Source organism: Salmo salar, chromosome ssa26, assembly GCF_905237065.1.
Source record: "Salmo salar chromosome ssa26, Ssal_v3.1, whole genome shotgun sequence".
Taxonomy (NCBI): Eukaryota; Metazoa; Chordata; class Actinopteri; order Salmoniformes; family Salmonidae; genus Salmo; species Salmo salar.
In genome coordinates, this window is record NC_059467.1 from 26,740,116 (window position 1) to 26,759,823 (window position 19,708).

Consider the following 19,708-nt stretch of genomic DNA (forward strand, 5'->3'; position numbering starts at 1 on the left):
GCGGCCAGCTAAGAATAATGGAGGCCACTGTGTTCTTGGGAACCTTCAAAGCTGCAGAAATGTTTTGGTACCCTGCCCCAGATCTGTGCCTCGACACAATCCTGTCTTGGAGCTCTACGAACAATTCCTTCGACCTCATGGCTTAGTTTTTGCTCTGACATGCACTTTCAACTGTGGGACCTTACATAGACAGGTGTGTGCCTTTCTAAATCATGTCCAATCAATTGAATTTACCACAAGTGGACTCCAATCAAGTTGTAGAAACATCTCAAAGATGATCAATGGAAACAAGATGTACCTGAAGCTCAATTTCAAGTCTCATAGCAAAGGGTCTGAATACTTATGCAAATAAGGTATTTTTTTTTATATTTTTAATAGATTTTCAAAAATGTCTAAAACCTTTTTGTTGCTTTGTCATTATGAGGTATTGTGTGTAGATTGATGAGGGGAAAAAAAATATTTGATACATTTTAGAAGGCTTTAACGTAAGAAATTGTGGAAAAAGTCAAGGGGTCTGAATACTTTCTGAATGCACTGTATACCTAACCTATTAGTCCTGAGACTATCGTCTCATCCTGACACCCTCCATTCCTCGGTCGTCTTCGTCGGATAGAGCTAGAACATAAACATAGTCTTGTTCACTGAATGGCCTTCCTGTACACCAGTCAGCTACCCAAATACACACTCAGTGACAGTTTCATCTCTGTACACATGTTCTGGGCTAGTATTGACTGTAATATAATATTACTCTCATTATAAATATGACCCAGCAATGCATTTATAGGCACCCGAAATTGACAAGTTACACACATTATTCAATTCCAGATTATTGTTCCATTCATTGCCAAAATGTATAAAATCACTAGACGTCATGTCTGACAACTCAATGACAAGTCCCCCCCAGCACTCAACTGTGTAGTTGGTGGGGTGGAATCCCAAAAGGCACACATAGCTACCACATGCTGCCAATAACCTAATTATGTTCTCAAACATCACTCCAGTGGCTGTCACTGCCATGCTTTTATCAGCTCTGCTGACTTGGAAGCTTACTGTCATCTTGCAGCACTCAAATCTGTTTTGAGTGTTTGACTTCTTTAAAATGTGTGATCCAACCTCCGTCTGTACAGAGCCACCTGGGTTCCACCTAAAGAGGAACAATGACCTTGTTCACCGACCGCACTTCCTGTAAGTGCTGATGAAGTTCTGTTTCTTCAGAACAGTAACACATAAAAAAGTTCAAAGAATCCAATCATTTGAAGTCTTTTGTGTTTAATTACTGAATTTTACAAAGCAATGCATGTTTTAAACATTTACAATCATTTTCTTCATGTGTTAATGCATGTGCAAATCCTCCCAACCAGGTGTGGAATTTACAGCTCTCATTCAGCAAAAAGACAGGACAATGATGATCTAAACTACAAAACAAAACATAGTAACTGTACATCCACCATACATCAGCATGCATTCACTCACTCAGTCTGATCATATTCTTCTCACGTACACTTTAATGTCAGTGGTTAATCAGAAACAAAGGCACATTCAATCTGTACCGTCCTACTGTAACTAGCCTCATAATTAAGGTACCAGACAACTAACAATCAAGCTACATTGGAGGGTATCACAGCCAGTTTACAGTGAAATATGTACAACATATTGACATTTCATTGATGTTTTTGAAAGACAAACAAGTGAATAAAATACAGGGTTTTGGGTGTATCAGATCTTCTGTTTGCAGTAGAACAAGCTTTCATGCTCCGGTATTTGGTTATTAAGTAGCAGGTTTCCTCAGTTCTTTTTGTGAAGAAACTTCATTTTACTTCCTAAAAGACACAAACAAAATGCAAGTAAGAACTGTTCACGTCACGTATTTTTTTTAACACACTTCAATGAAATTTTCCAATTGAGCCGATATCTGCAGCGTTTACTGTGAGTGTGATCTCCGTGATTGTCAGGGAAATGATGTCGTGCCTCGGATGGAATCCCGGTTTTAGACTTCATCAGGGATCATCAACTACATTCAGCCGCGGCTGATTTTTTCTTGAGCGGATGGTTAGGTGGCCGGAACATAATTGCAAATAATTTTGTAGGCTGCAAATTGACCGCAAAAAGCCCAAACATATATATTTGACTAAAACATAATAATTTTGAACCTTGCTTACATTTGTATACGATCACATATATCTCTTTATAATGCATGGGAATACTTTGGAATATATTTCCAAAATTAAAATCACTTGTAGCTGATTTGCTGGTGTTTTTACAGTCTTTTATGTCCAACAATAAAATATCTATTTCAAATTCCACCAGTTGGGGAACCCTGGACAAAATGGTGCTCATTACTACATCATGGCCAAATGTGAATAGGCTTCTTTTAGAACAAAACTTTGTATCATCCTACATTTTAAGCCAGGTTACAATTTGTCCCAGTGGTAAAGTGGACAGGTAAGGTCTGTTGAGGGGAAATATTTGTTTTAAGTGCAGATTCTATTTTATTTGAGAACTCACCTAGCCCTTTGAGGAACTTGTTCACTCCACTCTGCTCTGTGTCTGGTAGCTCTTCCAGGTACTGCTCCACCCTCTGCTCAAAGAGTCCTGAAAGAAACACAACACAATGACAGAATGACATGAGGTATTTACAAGTGGTGTAAAGTACTTAAGTAAAAATACTTTACAGTACTACTTAAGTCGTTTTTTGGGGTATCTGTACTTTACTATTTATATTTTTTACTATTTTTACTCCGCTACATTCCCAAAGAAAATAATGTACTTTTTACTCCATACATTTTACCTGACATCCAAAAGTACTTGTTACATTTTGAATGCTTAGCAGCAGGACAGGAACATGGTCAAATTCACACACTTATCAAGACCACATATGGTCATCCCTTCTGCATCTGATCTGGCGGACTCACTAAACACAAATGCATCTTTTGTAAATGATGTCTGAGTGTTGGAGTGTGCCCAGGGCTATCCATACATTTTAAAAACAAGAAAATGGTGTCGCCTGCTTTGCTTAATAGAAGGAATTTAAAATAATTTATAATTTTACTTTTGATACTTAAGTATATTTTAGCAATTACATTTACTTTTGATACTTAAGTATATTTAGAACCAAATACTTTTTGACTTTTACTCAAGTAGTATTTTACTGGGTGACTTTTACTTTTACTTGAGTAACTTTCTATTAAGGTATCTATACTTTTACTCAAGTATGACAATTGGGTACTTTTTCCACCACTGGTAATTATTAACATTATTAATGTTATATTGTGAGGTAATGTTACAGAGCAGTATATCAGGGAAAGCATGTTTTTGGTATGGGGTGAAATACCCTTCACTATGTGGCCAGGAGATGACACTGAATACCCAGCTAGAATCGTTGTCAACAAGAGGGCCGTACCAGCACAGGTTTGAGAAGATCCTTTTAGGGATTTTGGACTACTTTGGCAGAAAAGTGAGGGGTGGCAGAGCCTACCTATAAAGAGCATTTCTACCAATCATTACAGTTTACATATTATTTGTATTATGACGAACTACAATGAATCAATTTTAAGAGGACAGGACACACTTAACGTTATTATCTCTTAACAAGTAGACAGGACCATAACATTACAGACTGTTGTGAAGGATGGATTAACAGGGCCATTGTAGGTTTGCTCTACCTTTGGCCCGGCATTTCCGCAGCTCCCGGTCTTGGATGAACCCCGCAAACATCTGGGACTCCATGAAGACCCCCAGGAAGCGACGGATGCTCTTGGAGGCCACAGACTTGCGGAAGGCCTCGCGCTGGAAACTGCGTTCTCCTCGCTCGCTCTGGCTGAGGAACAGGGAGTAGTGGCCGATGGTTTCCAGGAAGAAACGGATGAAGGCCTCCGACACAAGGCTGTTCAAGGAGTTACACTCTACAGAAACAGACAAAACAGGATAGGTTGGTATTATGATGCTGAAACTGAAACACACTTAATACATGTTCAATACATCTAGAAAGAAGCAACACAAACTACATACTTGAGAATTGTGCTTGAGAATCAAGTAGGGCTTATAACATTTGTGGGAATGACACAAGAGTTATTTAGAGTTGATGTTTGACTGATATTGTGTATTGATACGTAACATTAAACAAACACTACATTCTGAACACCAGTAACCTTCAATTCAGTGAGGTGAATCACCCATTCCAGGAGTTCTCATCACTCCACAGAGAGCGTATTGCTCCCAGACATGTGCTGTACATGTTCTTGTTCACAGGGTTGAAACATGGCCAGTGCTCTGTTGTCCTAATTTACACTCGTAACATCTGGTTTAGTAGAGAGTGATGATGTGTCCCTCGTTCACCTTCGTCTGACTCGCTGTCAGAGTCCTGATTGATGATGTCATTCCTCTGCTCCAGAGTTAGCTCAAGAGCAGACTGGAGTTTCCGTGGCAACAGCGAGGCTTCATCATCCATCTATACACACGCATAACAATTTAATTAGCGACAATAAACAAGAATATCAAAAGATCAGTCCATATTATATTACAATAAACGTTCTGGTCTTTGTTACGGCGAGGTACTGGAGAATTGACACCAACCTGTCTGAGGAAGCGGTCAGTTCCCAGGTCCACCATCAAAGCCTGCAAAGGAAACAAACAAGTCACATATTTGTGACTCATTTTAGGAAACTAGGCGTATGTCGCACGTCACTACTTGACAGGAGAGGCATTTGAACATAAACATTCATTGTTTATCAAAATTAGTTTTTTGGCACAAATGCCTTCTGGAACATGTGAACTTTCATGTGCCTTAATAACAAACTTGTATTCCATCTGTAAATACAAATAAAATTGTTAAATTACGAGCCTAGTTGGTTTAGCCACGGAAAAAGACAGGAGCCATCCTGCTAGCCATGATTGGCTGAGATAATGGATGGGCTGGACATGTCGAGAGATGAGTTTGGATTGGTCTGACGTGTAGCATGCTTCTGTCTATAACTTCAGCTGTTCAGTATGTGTTGATAGTCCTTTCTACCTCACCGTTTTTGAAAGATATAAGGTTAACCATCGAGAACTGCAAAAGTTTTGCTACTTTTCTCAACAACATTGATGCCCTGAATTTAGCGGGAGCTATCAACAGATCAGTTGGAAAAAGTGATAGGCTACTTTCTCCACAGGCCACGGTCAGTGTGAACCGGAGTGACTTGACACAATACTGGCCAAACAATATGTACCTACAAGCAAAACAGAGTTCAATGGTTCCAGTCTGCCGTGAAGTGTTCATCCATGTATACAAGTAAGAATCTAGCTACATCTTCAGACATTATACATTTCTAATTTTGTCAGAAATTCGTTTTCACTGCAAGTTAAAGCATACAGTTCGCCAGCTAGCGAGCATTAGCTTGCTGGCTCGCTATCTAACGTTACTTGTATGGTAGGTGTAGTAATATTATTTGACTCACAAAACCATTTGCATTACTATTTATAGCCTAATGTTAGCTAGGTAACATTGAACCTAGTTGGTTAGCTTAAGCTACCTGCAGATTCATACTAAGGCTATGACAATGTTAGTATTGGTAGTAGTATGAGTTGGGATTATTCCGGTTCATTGTTTAGCTAGCTAGCTACATGTCTAAAGAAAAGACTCCACTTCACCAGATGATTACATGACCCATCAAGCTAGCCAGGTGTGTCTGGGGGTGATTGTGGCCATCTATTGTATTTCTAGACAATAGTGACCCATCCACTTAGCTAGATGTGGCTGGGGGGTAGTTACAGCATTTCCTTCACATGACCCATCAATTTAGACAAGTGTGTCGGGTAAGTGTCATCTAATAATTACAAAATATTTTTATCTGGACACTTTCTGTCTTTGATATTGCTACTATGCAAGTAACCATTTCACTGTACCGTTTACACCTTCTGTATCCTGTACATGTGTGTTTTTACCAGAGACGGTAATGTGAAGAACAACATCACCTGCACCAAAGTCAGATTAGGAAATAGGCCAAGGACTAGATAAAGTGTATTTTTACCTGGAGGTAATTTATTGTGTGTAGGCTACTACTTTTATCACTTTTAGTCATGAAATCTTTGGTTGTTCACTAAACTAGTCACTCTGTTTACCACATGGCCTCACATGTGAATCCTTAAAGAGATGGGTGTAGCTAAGGATTAAGAGGGTGTGAACAATGCTGAATGGGTATAGACAAAGGAGAGCTCTCCAGTAGATGTACCAAAACATTCAAGGGCCATTTTCTCAAAAGTGGGGTTACAAGTTTATCGACTTTCAAAGCAGAATTACTTTCCCATTGTTCCTCAACTGTAGTGTATGATATACCATTTTCTACCTCAGAGGTTCTACTTTTATCCAATGAAAAAAACACAATTTAAAATGTTGCTACAGAAGACAAAGTCAAGGTGGTCGATCACATTTAGGAATCTTAGTGGCTTCCATTAATTACTCTACTCAGCAAACTGGATGTGGTCTATCACAGTGCCATCCGTTTTGTTATCTATAAGTCTATGCTAGGTAAAGCTCCGCCTTATCTCAGTTCACTGGTCACGATAACAACACCCACCCGTAGCACACGTTCCAGCAGGTATATCTCACTGATCATCCCCAAAGCCAACACCTCATTTGGCCGCCTTTCCTTCCAGTTCTCTGCTGCCAGTGACTGGAACGAATTGCAAAAATCGCTGAAGTTGGAGACTTTTATTTCCCTCACCAACTTTAAACATCAGCTACCTGAGCTGCTAACCAATCGCTGCAGGTGTACATAGTCCATCTGTAAATTGCCCACCCAATCTATCTACCTCATCCCCATACTGTTTTTATTTTATTCACTTTTCTGCTCTTTTGCACACCAGTATTTCTACTTGCACATCATCATCTACTCATTTATCACTCCAGTGTTAATCTGCTAAATTGTAATTATTCGCTCCTATGGCCTATTTATTGCCTACCTCCTCATGTCTTTTGCACACACTGTATATAGACTTTTTTTTTTACTGTGTCATTGACTTGTTTATTGTGTTATTGGCTTGTTTATTGTTTACTCCATGTGTAACTCTGTGTTGTTGTCTGTGTCACACTGCTTTGCTTTATCTTGGCCAGGTTGCAGTTGTAAATGAGAACTTGTTCTCAACTTGCCTACCTGGTTAAATAAAGGTGAAATAAATAAAAATAAATAAAAATCTTCAATCAAATCCAGGCTTCTTCCATGTGCCTACAGTGGCTTAAAGTGAATACCAATGCCCTCAACAAATAAGTCAAACTCTCCATCAAGAGAAAGACGAGCTCTTCCAGAAGTTGGAAGTGTTATACCAGTGTTAAAACGAGATCTTTAAAAGCAGCGAAAGATACTTGGGGAATTTTAATTGAGTCGATCAGCAACATCAAGACAGATGTAAACAGACAACAGATACTGTTGACAGGCCATTAAAAGCCTTGTGTTAAATATGACAGACAGGGTAAGATGGTCTTTTCACTCATACCATGGGCTGAGGGCAGATGCTGCTGACTCGGACTAACTGTGTTAATAGCAGAGAGCTGGGCTTTAAGAGGCCTGATGGCTTCTCCTGCCAGGCTTTTATTGAGAGCCTGAACCTCCCTCTCTCCCTCCCTACTGGGGCCAGAACCCCAGAGCTGAGGGCTGAGGCTGCCCTGGCATGGGCCCTGCAGGTTGCAGCAGCTGCCAACTGCCAAGGCTACATTCACTGGGGGGTTTAGGCCAGGGTCAGCCACACTACAGCACGTTGAGGCTGGAGGAGTTGTTGCTACTTTAACAAGGACGGATTCAAGTGATTTCCCCCTCTTTCCACTCTGCCTTGGCAAATCAGCGCTCCGTTCCAATAATGCTGCAGAACAGAGCAGAACTGTCCAGCTGGGAGAGCAGAGAAGCAGACACGTCTTCTTTCCCTCCTCCCTCTGTAATTGGTGACAAAACTGCTACAGGTCAACGTCCTGTCAGGCTTTGACCACAGCGAGACTGCTGGACAGCACTGAACAGGCAATTGTAGCTATAGCAGGCCTCACACTGTGTGTGGACTCTGACAGCTCAATACTAGGAAGCTCATGGCTTGAATTCTAATACTCAATACTGGGAGCCTACAGCATCCATGGCAGCAAAACAGAGGAAACGGGTCATATTACATTCAGCGCTCTGAGATAATTCAAGTTTGACCCGATCTTTCGAAAACACAATGCTATTGCTCAATGCGTGACTGTGAATTTAACATGAGACTGATTTAGAACGAGTTCTGGTATGAGTGCTTGAATGAATAAACGTTAAAAAAAAACTTTGAGGGTAAAATTGCTCTGAATCACTGGAAGGTCCAGCATTCTTTCAAAGAAGCCTGTGACAGTCATCATGAGAGTGTGGTTTCATCCTGAACCCAGGGGTGGTCCTGGGTCTCTGAGGGAGGTTGGGAGGAGCACCATGATAGCTGTCTCGTGAGATGTCCCAGTTACTGTATATCCGGATGCTTCTGAATCTGTCCCATGGCTGCACCAATCAGCTAAGAGGATCAACATACCTACGCAATTCTCTTCAGAAATATAAGTCCCTCATTGGGTAAATGTTTAATGAAAACAAGCAGGGTAATTGACTGTGTAATATACTGTAGGTTGTTGTGGGCGTTTTACTGCTGACCAGTAACAGGAAGGCCACTCCCCAGCCCAGTGTCTAACAGAGAGATGGAATGTGACAGTGGAATAGCCTCTAATCTGTAGCCTCAAGCTAACAAAATCAGAGGAGCAGAATGAGCCAATACATTAAACCTGGTCTAAGACAAGCAAGACAGTGGGGGAGACAAAGATGAAAAGCCAGAGAGAGAGAGATGGAGAAAATGAAGTGCCAACCTCTTCCACAGGCAGGTCTTTGAGTTTGGGCAGTGAGCTGGACAGGAGCCCCACCAGGAAGGGCGTGGGGCAGCAGACGATGTCCACCATGGAGGCAGGCAGGACGGGGATGAAGGTGTGCTGCCAGGAGAAGGGATAGAGCAGAGCCACCACCGCGTGCATACAGCTGGACAGGGTACTGCAGAGAGGGAGAGAGACAACCATAGAATTACATATAGAATCACTATATCTAATCATTTTAAGATCTCTATGGAGACAGTCAACATCAGATACAGCTGGACAGGGTACTGCAGAGAGGGAGACAGACAACATCACTCACAACACAGAACTGCAGGGGGCCCATCAGAAAAAACAGATATGCTATAAAACATGGGGATGCCAGATTTTCCATCAGATTGCCCACTTTATCCTGACCTTTGAAAGGGAGTGGTGGATTGTGTTTTGAAGTAAACTCTGAACACTCCTAAAACAGCAGCCAGCAGCAGACAAAGAACGACAAACAGATGCAACAAAAATGTGGACTCTCATGTTCCTCTATAAAATACAGAATAAAAGCTTATTGAGATTTGTTTAAAGTTCATCATTATCTGCCTCTAATATCAAGAAGAGAGCCGAATGAGAGCGTATTGCTTAACGTCATAAGTGAACCAGTCTTTCCAACGTCCAAACCAAACAACAACCTGATCCTCTTTTCCTTGAAACAATTACTTTTGTATATGTGAGGCGAACCAGTGTGGCTATGTACCCTGGCTTAACACCGCGTTCCTTCCTCCAGTTGGTCTAAGGGACAGTCTGAAATCCATTCTTAACAGGCTGTTCTTTCTCTCCAACAAAAGAAGAAAATAAGAAAAAGACAGGAAAAGATAGAGCAGAAAGAAATCACTCCTACTGACTCTCAGCTGCCAGGAGAGAGAGGTCCGTACAACACTTCACATTGGAGCAGCCAGTAGTGGGAAAAATACCCAAATGTCATACTTGAGTAAAAGTAAAGATGCCTTAATAGAAAATGACTCAAGTAAAAATGAACGTCACCCAGTAAAATACTATTTGGGTAAAAGTCTAAAAGTATTTGGTTTTAAATATACTTAAGTATCAAAAATAAATGTAATTGCTAAAATATACTTAAGTAAATAAGTATCAACAGTATAAATAATTTCAAATTTTCTTATATTAAGCAAACCAGAAGGCACCATTTTCTTTTTTACATGTTATTTACGGATAGCCAGGGGCACACTCCAACACATCATTTATAAATGAAGCATGTGTTAAGTGAGTCCACCAGATCAGATACAGTAGGGATGACCAGGGCTGTTCTCTTGATAAGTGTGTGTATTGGACCATTTTCCTGTCCTGCTAAGCATTCAAAATGTAACAAGTACTTTTGGGTGTCAGGGAAAATGTATGGAGTAAAAAGTACATTATTTTCTTTAGGAATGTAGTGAAGTAAAAGTTGTCCAAAATATAAATAGTAATGTAAAGTACAGAAAAAACAAAACATTTACTTAAGTAGTACCTTCAAGTATATTTACTTAAGTACTTTACACCAATGGGAGCAGCAGACAGGCAGACAGATTCACCCATGGCTTTAATCTGTTACGTTTCCACCTCTTCCACTGACAGTGTAACACCCTTAACTACACAGCCCACAGCTAAGACCTGCTCTACAAACATCTGTGACAGGCAGTAGGTCCACTCCCTCACCCTCAGAGATGGGTTGGGTGTGTTACAATAGTTTAACAAGATCTTGAATCCATCTGATATTACCCAAAACAGCACCCTGGTGAATTTTGACAGCTGTGGCTTAACACAAAATCACAAATACTATGTCGTCTTTCTCACAGTCCCAAGCTTGTTGACAGTGGCCGACCCTCCTCCCCTCTGTCCCCCTGCACTCCATACAGTCCATGTACACACAGATAGAGAGGGGAAATAGACCATGAGGCCCATCAGAAACACACAGATACCACAACTCTAAATCAGTGGGGATCAAACACCACTGAAGATGAATGCACTGTTAATAAGGAATGTTGTCCATAGTTGTTCTCTTCAACAGCAGAGGGCACATCCTACCAAACACACAGTATCCCCATACATATAAGTGTCCACGCTGTATCACAACGTCAATATTGATGTGCATACAGCCTCTCCTTGACGGAACCTTTATCTTGTTTTGGTACAGTTTAGTGTAAATAGAGCTATGAGTAAAATGGCAAGTTATTATAGTTAATGAACACTGTAAAGCGAGACCAGTATCTACATGGCTCAACAACTGCAGCCCCATGGTCTGTTTAGGTTTCTTATTCACCCATCATAACATAGAGCAGAAAGCAGTCTCAGTTTCACTGTCTGAGTTTTATTTGCAGAAGGAGCTGATCCTTTTGAACAGATCCAGTCTCCAGGGTTTGACATGTTCCAACAGGGAGTGATGGGGTACAGCTCTCACAACCTCAGCCACAGGCAAGACAGAGCTAGCGCTGCCGAGGAGAGGACTGATACCATGAGTATCACTTACACACTCAGTCCTGAGGGAAACACTCATGGGAAATGATGAACTTGCAAGAAAAACACCATCTCTGCCCAGAGCTGCCAGTCAACTCTCTAAGGATGCGTGCCAAATGGCACTCTATTCCTTATATATTGCACAATGTTTGACCAGAGCCAATATGGGCAGTAGTGCACTACATAGGGAAAAGGGTGCTATTTGGGATGCAATCTAAAGCAGAAAGGAATGGCAGACCTTTACAGACCAGGTCATAACAAAACCATATTCGCATAACCGTCCACTTAAGTTTAGAGGATCCTAACTTTTCTTTGTGATATATTGCATTTGGGGTTATATAAGCATGTCAGATCAGGAATGGTTGGCCTGGGTCTGTCTGTGGCTGACCATGCAGATTCCCAGGAAAATCTCAGGATAGAGAGGCTTACTCTGCCAGACTCACAGGTGCAGGATGGAGAGTCCCAGTGTCAGCAGCACTGTCCACAATCCCAGACGGGCCCATTTCAGCCCAGGACAAACACAGGCCCTGGCAGGAGCATCAGTACAGCTGTTGACTAACAGCTCCTCATACTGAAGCAAATACATATTTTTCTGGGTGAGAATCAGTGCTTAATTTGTAAATCGGGAGGTGCCAGAACAAAAACGTTAGGTGCGAGAGGGGGGTAAGCTGGGGAGCTCTGATGTACCGGAACGCATGAGAGAAAAATTCCCTTTAATAAAGCACTGCATGCAGATCATTGCATTTGTGTAGTGCCATAGAGAAGTAGAGTAGAGGCACTTACAGAAGTTGCACACATGGAGAACATTTTTAGTAGCCTAGGGTCTGCGAAAAATTGTTGCCTTTTATAAACGCATTTTATGCAATTCTGCATCATTTTACATGACTGGAGACATTCGCAGAATATTTTTTAATACCGTACAAATGGTCAAAATGACAGTATACTTTGACACTGACACAATGAGATCAATAAAAACAACCTTGTCTTGAATCCATCAATAGTCTAGACCTAGGTGTGTGGAGACACACATATTGTAGGTTACAATATGAAGAGGAAATGATAGTCCTAAAAATGCTTTCCAGTTTCACTGACTCACCCAATGATGTGCAGCTCACTCGCTGGTGATTCGTGCCAAAAGCTTCACTCTCTCTTGTTTTACTTTGTAAAACAATATTTGAAAGTTGATCAAAAATGTTGGTAGCCTACAGAAAACAGATTAGAGTCTTCTCTTTTCAGCAGGAGCCATTTGCTTTCCACCTTATGTTTTCCCACAATTGTATTTGAAATATTGCCTGTTTTATCTGCATGCTGTTCACTGACAGATTTAGGCTATGCCTTGTTATTGGATACACACAATCCATAGCTAGTTAATTTGTTAAAATAAGATAGTGATCTTCTGTGGCTAAATTACAGGCTTTCTCATGGTGTACTAGGCTATTCTGAATTATTTCATTTCTTTCTGAACAGACAGCAGTAACTCTATAACTTTAGCAAATGTACACCATATTAAAATTTATCAGGGGTTTTGCATCTCCTCCAGAACCCTTCGCGCGGCTATGATTCTATGAGGAAAAAAATGATGAAGTGCAATGCTGTTGAGATGAGAGTTGCAGAGCAGAGAGAGATCATAGAAAGTGAATCTCATTCTAGTTCTGTGAGAGATACAGGCGTGCTTCTCACACAGCTACGGCCACGCGTTGGTCTCAAACATAGGTTGCAATGTTGTGCAAACCTAAACCCAGGCCGGCCCAACCTGAATCAACTCGAATATCAGGCCCGGGCTGAAAATGTACTTTTTCACATGACGAATTAACTTTGATCGCTTTTATTAGGATCCGGCTCAAATTAAGCAATGGTGAGAATGATGATTGATTGTGTGCATACTGCTCATTGGTGCATCTAGTAGAATGTTAAGTATTCACAGAGCTCCAATGTCTTTTCCCCACTTCCTCTCCATAAGGATCTCATGTCCCCATCACGGCCTAGGCTTGGACTCCCTGGTATGAACAGTTGTAGCGGGAGCTGTTGAACAGCAAGACCATGCTTCCCTTGGCAACCCTACACATGGTCCTACTCAAGCCTATTGATTCCAATGCTTCTTGTGGGCAGCATTGCCGGGTGTGTGTATATAATAATAATAATAATAATAATAAGAAGAAGAAGAAGAAGAAGAAGAAGAAGAAGAAGAAGAAGAAGAAGAAGAAGAAGAAGGTCAGATGCTTGGTCTCTCGGGTTTCCATCTTCTGAGTTTCCCTCTTCAGTCTCACAGAAACATTTTACATACAGTATGTTTCCACTGTGTTCATCCACTCCACCTTTGGGCGTTAGAAATACACACAGGGAAAGTGTTAAGTTATTGTAGGTTATTTGGTGCGGTGCCAGCATTGTTCAGTGTGATACAACAGTGTTCAGGAGTAATAAGGGACTAAATAAACTGTACAGCCTGTTCCCAGATTAGAGTGGTACACTGTAGCTACCTACAGTGGCTCACTTTAACAGACTGGGGTTACAGACATACACCATATTATACGGCTGCTGCTACTGGAGTCTGGAGCAATGGGCTCTTCCTGAATCTAATGCAAACCCCAGTCATTTCAACAGGTGGTAGAAGAAAATTATGAATGGGGCTTGAATGGAGGATTTTAAACTAATAAAAATGCAATACATCTGGTGACTACCATGTGTTAGTTTGAAGTTTTCTGATGTTACAGTGAGCGGTGTAAGGGGAAACGAGGTACAGAAAGCAGCCTTCCTTCTCCCCCTCAGAAAACAAGAGCCTGATTAATTCACCATGACCATGAGAAAAGCTTTCAGAGGCGGTCTTTTGCTCTCCCTTTGCACCCCTGCTCTTTCTTTCTCCCTGTTTCTCCCTCTCTTACCCTCTAGCTTTCTCCCAGTCATAGACACACTACCTTCCTCCCAATACCCTGTCTCTTCTACTGTGGTCCTCTCATCAAATACAATAGAAACATTGACTTATTAAAGCACTTCCGTAATCGGAAACTACCTCCATGTTCTCAGATTGGCCAAAAAAGAGAAGCGATTCAATCACCTCTACATCCACAGACTAGGTTGAAGATGGGAAGGTTAAAGACAACAAAGTCATTCTATACAGAAGCATTAGAAAATAAACAAATTCATGGAACCAGCTCCATTGATATCTACTAGCGCCGTTGCTAACTAGCAACGCTGGTCACATGAATTGCAAAGAGTTATGGGATATTAGAATCCTCTTGATTTAACCTGTATATTTTGAGCCTAGCCCACAGGCAAGCCCAAACAATGGAGGAATGGCAGGGGAAAAGTTGAGACCCGCCCATTTAGACCCACAGAGAGGCAGATCAAACAAGCCAACACTCTCTGTGGTGGTAACCCTTCTCTGTCCTAGACCCATAATAACTGGAAGATGATGTTTACATTATGAGCACTGCAGCAATCCCAGCACAGAGCCTTCAGGTAAATCTGGTTAAGCAATTACAGTCTGATGTAACCGATGATGAATTTATGTAATTAGGCATCAAAGTTGTTATTACAGCAGCCATTTGCTGGTTAATCATCATCAGTTCTGAGTAACTGTCTGTCTGGCTGTTTGATGTCACAGATAAGCAGCAACATGTCTGATATAAAGCATTTTTATATGTACAAAGACGCTTGCTTTAGCCAAACGACCTGTTGTGACCTCTTAAACAAGTCATACACAGCCTACAGTACAAATACAGGGTTAATGCAACAGTCCATGTAACCCCGTAGGATCGGCCCTAATTTACTCGCCGCATGGCAAATGGCCCAAGGCAATGCCTAAGGGTCAGTATTGCCTTGTAACTTCAGCTTCATGCCTTGTATGTAATTTCAGCCATTTTTTAAGTAAATAAATAATAGCATACATGCTTTGATATTCGCTTCTCATGACCATTTCTTTATCTTAGTCGGCTAAACACATAATACTTGATTGCACATGATTTTACCATAATATCAAATGGAGTCAGATAAACATAAAAAAAACCTAAGGCCTATGTCTAATTAGCATAATACTAATAATAAAAAACATACAAAATAGTCAGTTTAAGCTAGAGATATCTGTTGTTTTGCATTGGATCCACTGCATCCGTCTATGTCGCACTTCCGCATCTGCAATGAAAGGTGACAGAGCTAGAGCAGTGTCTTTCAGACCATGAGACATCATGAAAATTGGTCTTCTTACAAAATCGTCTGTAGCGTCCGAACGGTTTGGCCTACAAACCCCTCTGTGGAAAGATGAGACTCTCACGAACATGATGGTGTTCTCCATTTTGTTCTACAACCCCCACAAGCTTCTTGGGACTCGTTTGAAGTCGATACAGCCATTCTGCCAACCTCTGTCTTAGCATAAGGCCAGAGGAGTGGTGGTATATGGCCAATATACCATGGCTAAGGGCTGTTCTTAAGCACGACGCCATGCAGAGTGCCTGGATACAGCCCTTTGCCGTGGTATATTGGCCATATAACACAAACCCCCGAGGTGCCTTATTTTTGTCATACCCATGGTATACAGTCTGATATAACCCAGCTTTCAGCCAATATGCATTCAGGGCTCAAACCACCTGGTTTAAAAATAATACTTATATATCAAATCTTACCACAGTACAACCCAGTGGAGACAAATTCCCTAATATCGCCTGTTTGGTGTTTTCCCTCCCTCAGGTCCTTCTCCTATTGGATATAGATTACACCCAAACATACATCATGTTGTGTTGGAAGGGATTTCTGGGATTGAATTGCGTTCTCTGTCTCCCACGGGATCAGACCCTTTTACCAGTGAAGTCAGTAGAGGGTCTCTCCCTTCTCCCCAACACGGCCCAATGACGCCCAGAGTGGCTCCTTGAATCCTGTTTTCAATGGGAACTGAGACACAAGGGGTCTGGTCCGTGTTCTGGGGCACTCTGGCAGCTAGAGCTCCATCTATTGTGGTTCTGGGTATGAGCCCTGGAGACTAAGTCCAGTTAGACAGACACAGAAAGAACTGGTTGGTTTTGTGACACTAATCCACAATGAAAACGTATTGTTTTGCCTTTATTCAGAGCTTGAATAAGACCTGAATGGTGAAGTATGTCATTGTGTTGATACTAAGCAGGTTTTATGATAAGTAATAGTATATGGTTTTCAATTAAGTTCTAACATTGAGCAGGGCTGTAGTCTGTAGTACTGTAGTCTGTAGTACTGTAGTCTGTAGTCTGTAGTACTGTAGTACTGTAGTCTGTAGTCTGTAGTACTGTAGTACTGTAGTCTGTAGTACTGTAGTACTGTAGTCTGTAGTACTGTAGTACTGTAGTCTGTAGTACTGTAGTCTGTAGTACTGTAGTCTGTAGTACTGTAGTCTGTAGTACTGTAGTACTGTAGTCTGTAGTACTGTAGTCTGTAGTACTGTAGTCTGTAGTACTGTAGTACTGTAGTCTGTAGTACTGTAGTCTGTAGTACTGTAGTCTGTAAAGACTCATGGTGCTGATTTTCAGTGTTGTTCACTAACAGTACCGCAGACACAGACTATTCGATAAGTCCTTGCTGCTGTTCACAAGAGCCCTTAGAAATGGGTGACTGATTAACAATCTTTGGGTGATGTGCAAACTGACATGAACCTGGGAGTCGTTGTCTCAAACGGCGGAGTGACGACAAAAACAGCTTTCTCTGAGTCCCCCTGGGTGGAGAGAGGGCTGTCGTAAACAGGCCAAGCAGGGACCAGGGAATGAACATGGCGCCATCAGTCATGCAGTGACAGTGAAGCCATAGATCAGAGGAGAGAGTCGCTGCACACAGGAAGTACATTCCTTCCCCTCACAGTCACTGCCCCCACTGATGTTTGTTTAAACTGTCCTCTGATATGTAGAGATTACCATTCAACACAAACCTGCCCCCCTCTAACAGAGCCCCTCAGCCCAGAGTGCTGTCCTATAGCCAGGGGCAGATTGCTGTGCCTGCCTGGTGGGACTCTGGCTCCTTGGAGATCCCTAGCTCCATGTTATCGGCCCCACCCCACCCCACCCTGCCTGCCAGGGTTGGACAGTGGCCCCCGGCAAAGAGATGACCCACTTCTGGAACCACATCAGTTGTGAGTACATGCAGGGAGAATTAATTTAACAGCTCTAACCCTGTCCCCGCATGCTAAACCCGTTAAGCACCAACTGACAAACCCACAGTAGAAGGCTGCTATTTGCTGTGCAGATTGGGTGAATGGCAAGCAGCTCAACTGAAGAATTAAATCTGCCATCAACAGTTAGGGTGAGCCAGAGTGCACTGGCAGAGTGGCAGGGCAATCCTCACTATTGGAACTGTTATAGATACTATGTAGATGATCTCTCTTCGAAGTTAGTCCATTCTTTAAAGTTCAGGATATGTCATCTCTGTGAGAGGAAATGCACCAAGACATGTGAAACAGTGTTATGATGACGGTATCATAGTCAGTCTGTACTGTAGAGCCACATGTCCAGAAAGATACAGATAGAGGATCCCTCAGCTCAGCAATGTTGTGGGTCTGAGAAAAGTCAGATCTCTGTGTGAACGTAAACAGAAAAGGGAAAATGTACAAGAGCATGAGATAAAATCCCTCTCATGTAAGGCAGATGTTATTGTAATGGGGTTAGAATAGGTGAATTCACTGCAGAAAAAGACAGTGGACTTCAGCGATAACTGAGGAGGGATATTTTTGCTAACATACACCGTAATCCTAGACAGCAATTGATCTCACTCCTAGCCACCATGTGTGACAAGGATGAAGTATTCTAGGAACTATTTTTACTATTTATAGCCTAATGTCGGCGGGTTAAGATCTTTGTCGGGAGATAACCTTACACTACAATATGAGCAGGCGATGAGAGCTCTAAGTATCAGATTTCTCTGTAAATACTGTCGTTTCAATCCTTATCTAACAATGACAACAGCCCTTAACGTTTCAGAACTACCTTAACAAAACACTGCCTCTAAAAGGTATTATTGAGCATTTCACTTGGCACAAGTAACCATCCACTAACAACTACAAGTTTCAACAACCCCCACCTGCCTCTAACAGGGCATGTCCATTAGTCAGGGACAGCTTCCCATGACAAGGAGATTCAGTTCTCTCTCTATCTTTACTTATTACTAGAAGGGTTACCACCATTAAGAGTCTTGCCGCTCACCTGAGTTTATCAGCCACAAAGATGACTCTGCGCTCCAGCAGCAGGGAGGCGAAGACCTGCACCACCTGACGCACGCTCAGGCAGCTGAAGAGACTGTCAAAGTCTACATGCTCCAGTCTGGAGTCCATGGGCCGCCTCAGCTCAATGACCTGGGGAGGAGAACACCACTTGGGGTCACAACCTGGGGTCACAACCAGTCATACATTTACAGAGGTCACAGGTCATGCTCAATTAAGCATACATCGCATTATCTTCATGCATCATCCTTCTTTGATGGAACCTTAGTAACCAAGGGCTGATGTGTCTCCAACCTCATTCCCTGCTCCAGGCAGGAAGGTCTTGACTTTGATGGTCTTCCCCGGCGCTGGGAAGGGTGACTCCATCAGACTTCTCATGAAGGGGTAGACCAGGGCTGCAGAGATCCCCCTCCGCCTCTCCACCTCATCCAGGATCTACACACAGCACAGGACAGGGGGTTGAGAGTTAGACCACACAGCACAGCACAGGACAGGGGGTTGAGAGTTAGACCACACAGCACAGGACAGGGGGTTGAGAGTTAGACCACACAGCACAGGACAGGGGGTTGAGAGTTAGACCACACAGCACAGCACAGGACAGGGGGTTGAGAGTTAGACCACACAGCACAGCACAGGACAGGGGGTTGAGAGTTAGACCACACAGCACAGCACAGGACAGGGGGTTAAGAGTTAGACCACACAGCACAGCACAGGACAGGGGGGTTGAGAGTTAGACCACACAGCACAGGACAGGGGGTTGAGAGTTAGACCACACAGCACAGGACAGGGGGTTGAGAGTTAGACCACATAGCACAGGACAGGGGGTTGAGAGTTAGACCACACAGCACAGGGCAGGGGGTTGAGAGTTAGACCACACAGCACAGCACAGGGCAGGGGGTTGAGAGTTAGACCACACAGCACAGCACAGGACAGGGGGTTGAGAGTTAGACCACACAGCACAGGACAGGGGGTTGAGAGTTAGACCACACAGCACAGGACAGGGGGTTGAGAGTTAGACCACACAGCACAGGACAGGGGGTTGAGAGTTAGACCACACAGCACAGGGCAGGGGGTTGAGAGTTAGACCACACAGCACAGGACAGGGGGTTGAGAGTTAGACCACACAGCACAGCACAGGGCAGGGGGTTGAGAGTTAGACCACACAGCACAGCACAGGACAGGGGGTTGAGAGTTAGACCACACAGCAC

General features: G+C 42.6%; 1 protein-coding gene across 4 annotated transcripts in view; it reads right to left on the reverse strand.

Annotated features, from left to right (window-relative positions):
* Positions 1-1,252: 1,252 nt before the first annotated feature.
* Positions 1,253-19,708, reverse strand: part of dennd2b (DENN domain containing 2B) — an 87,716-nt gene continuing 69,260 nt past the window's right edge. For 3 of the 4 annotated variants that reach the window (XM_045708823.1, XM_045708822.1, XM_045708824.1), the window contains 8 exons: positions 18,795-18,935; positions 18,484-18,632; positions 8,837-9,014; positions 4,573-4,614; positions 4,336-4,447; positions 3,663-3,902; positions 2,506-2,592; positions 1,253-1,820 (listed from right to left, as the gene is read on the reverse strand). In XM_045708823.1, coding sequence (XP_045564779.1) covers positions 1,786-1,820; positions 2,506-2,592; positions 3,663-3,902; positions 4,336-4,447; positions 4,573-4,614; positions 8,837-9,014; positions 18,484-18,632; positions 18,795-18,935 — 984 coding nt within the window. In that variant the 3' untranslated portion in view covers positions 1,253-1,785. Of the gene's footprint in view, positions 1,821-2,505; positions 2,593-3,662; positions 3,903-4,335; positions 4,448-4,572; positions 4,615-8,836; positions 9,015-9,086; positions 9,124-18,483; positions 18,633-18,794; positions 18,936-19,708 lie in introns of those variants that run through there. The other variant, XM_045708825.1, reaches the window with a different exon arrangement.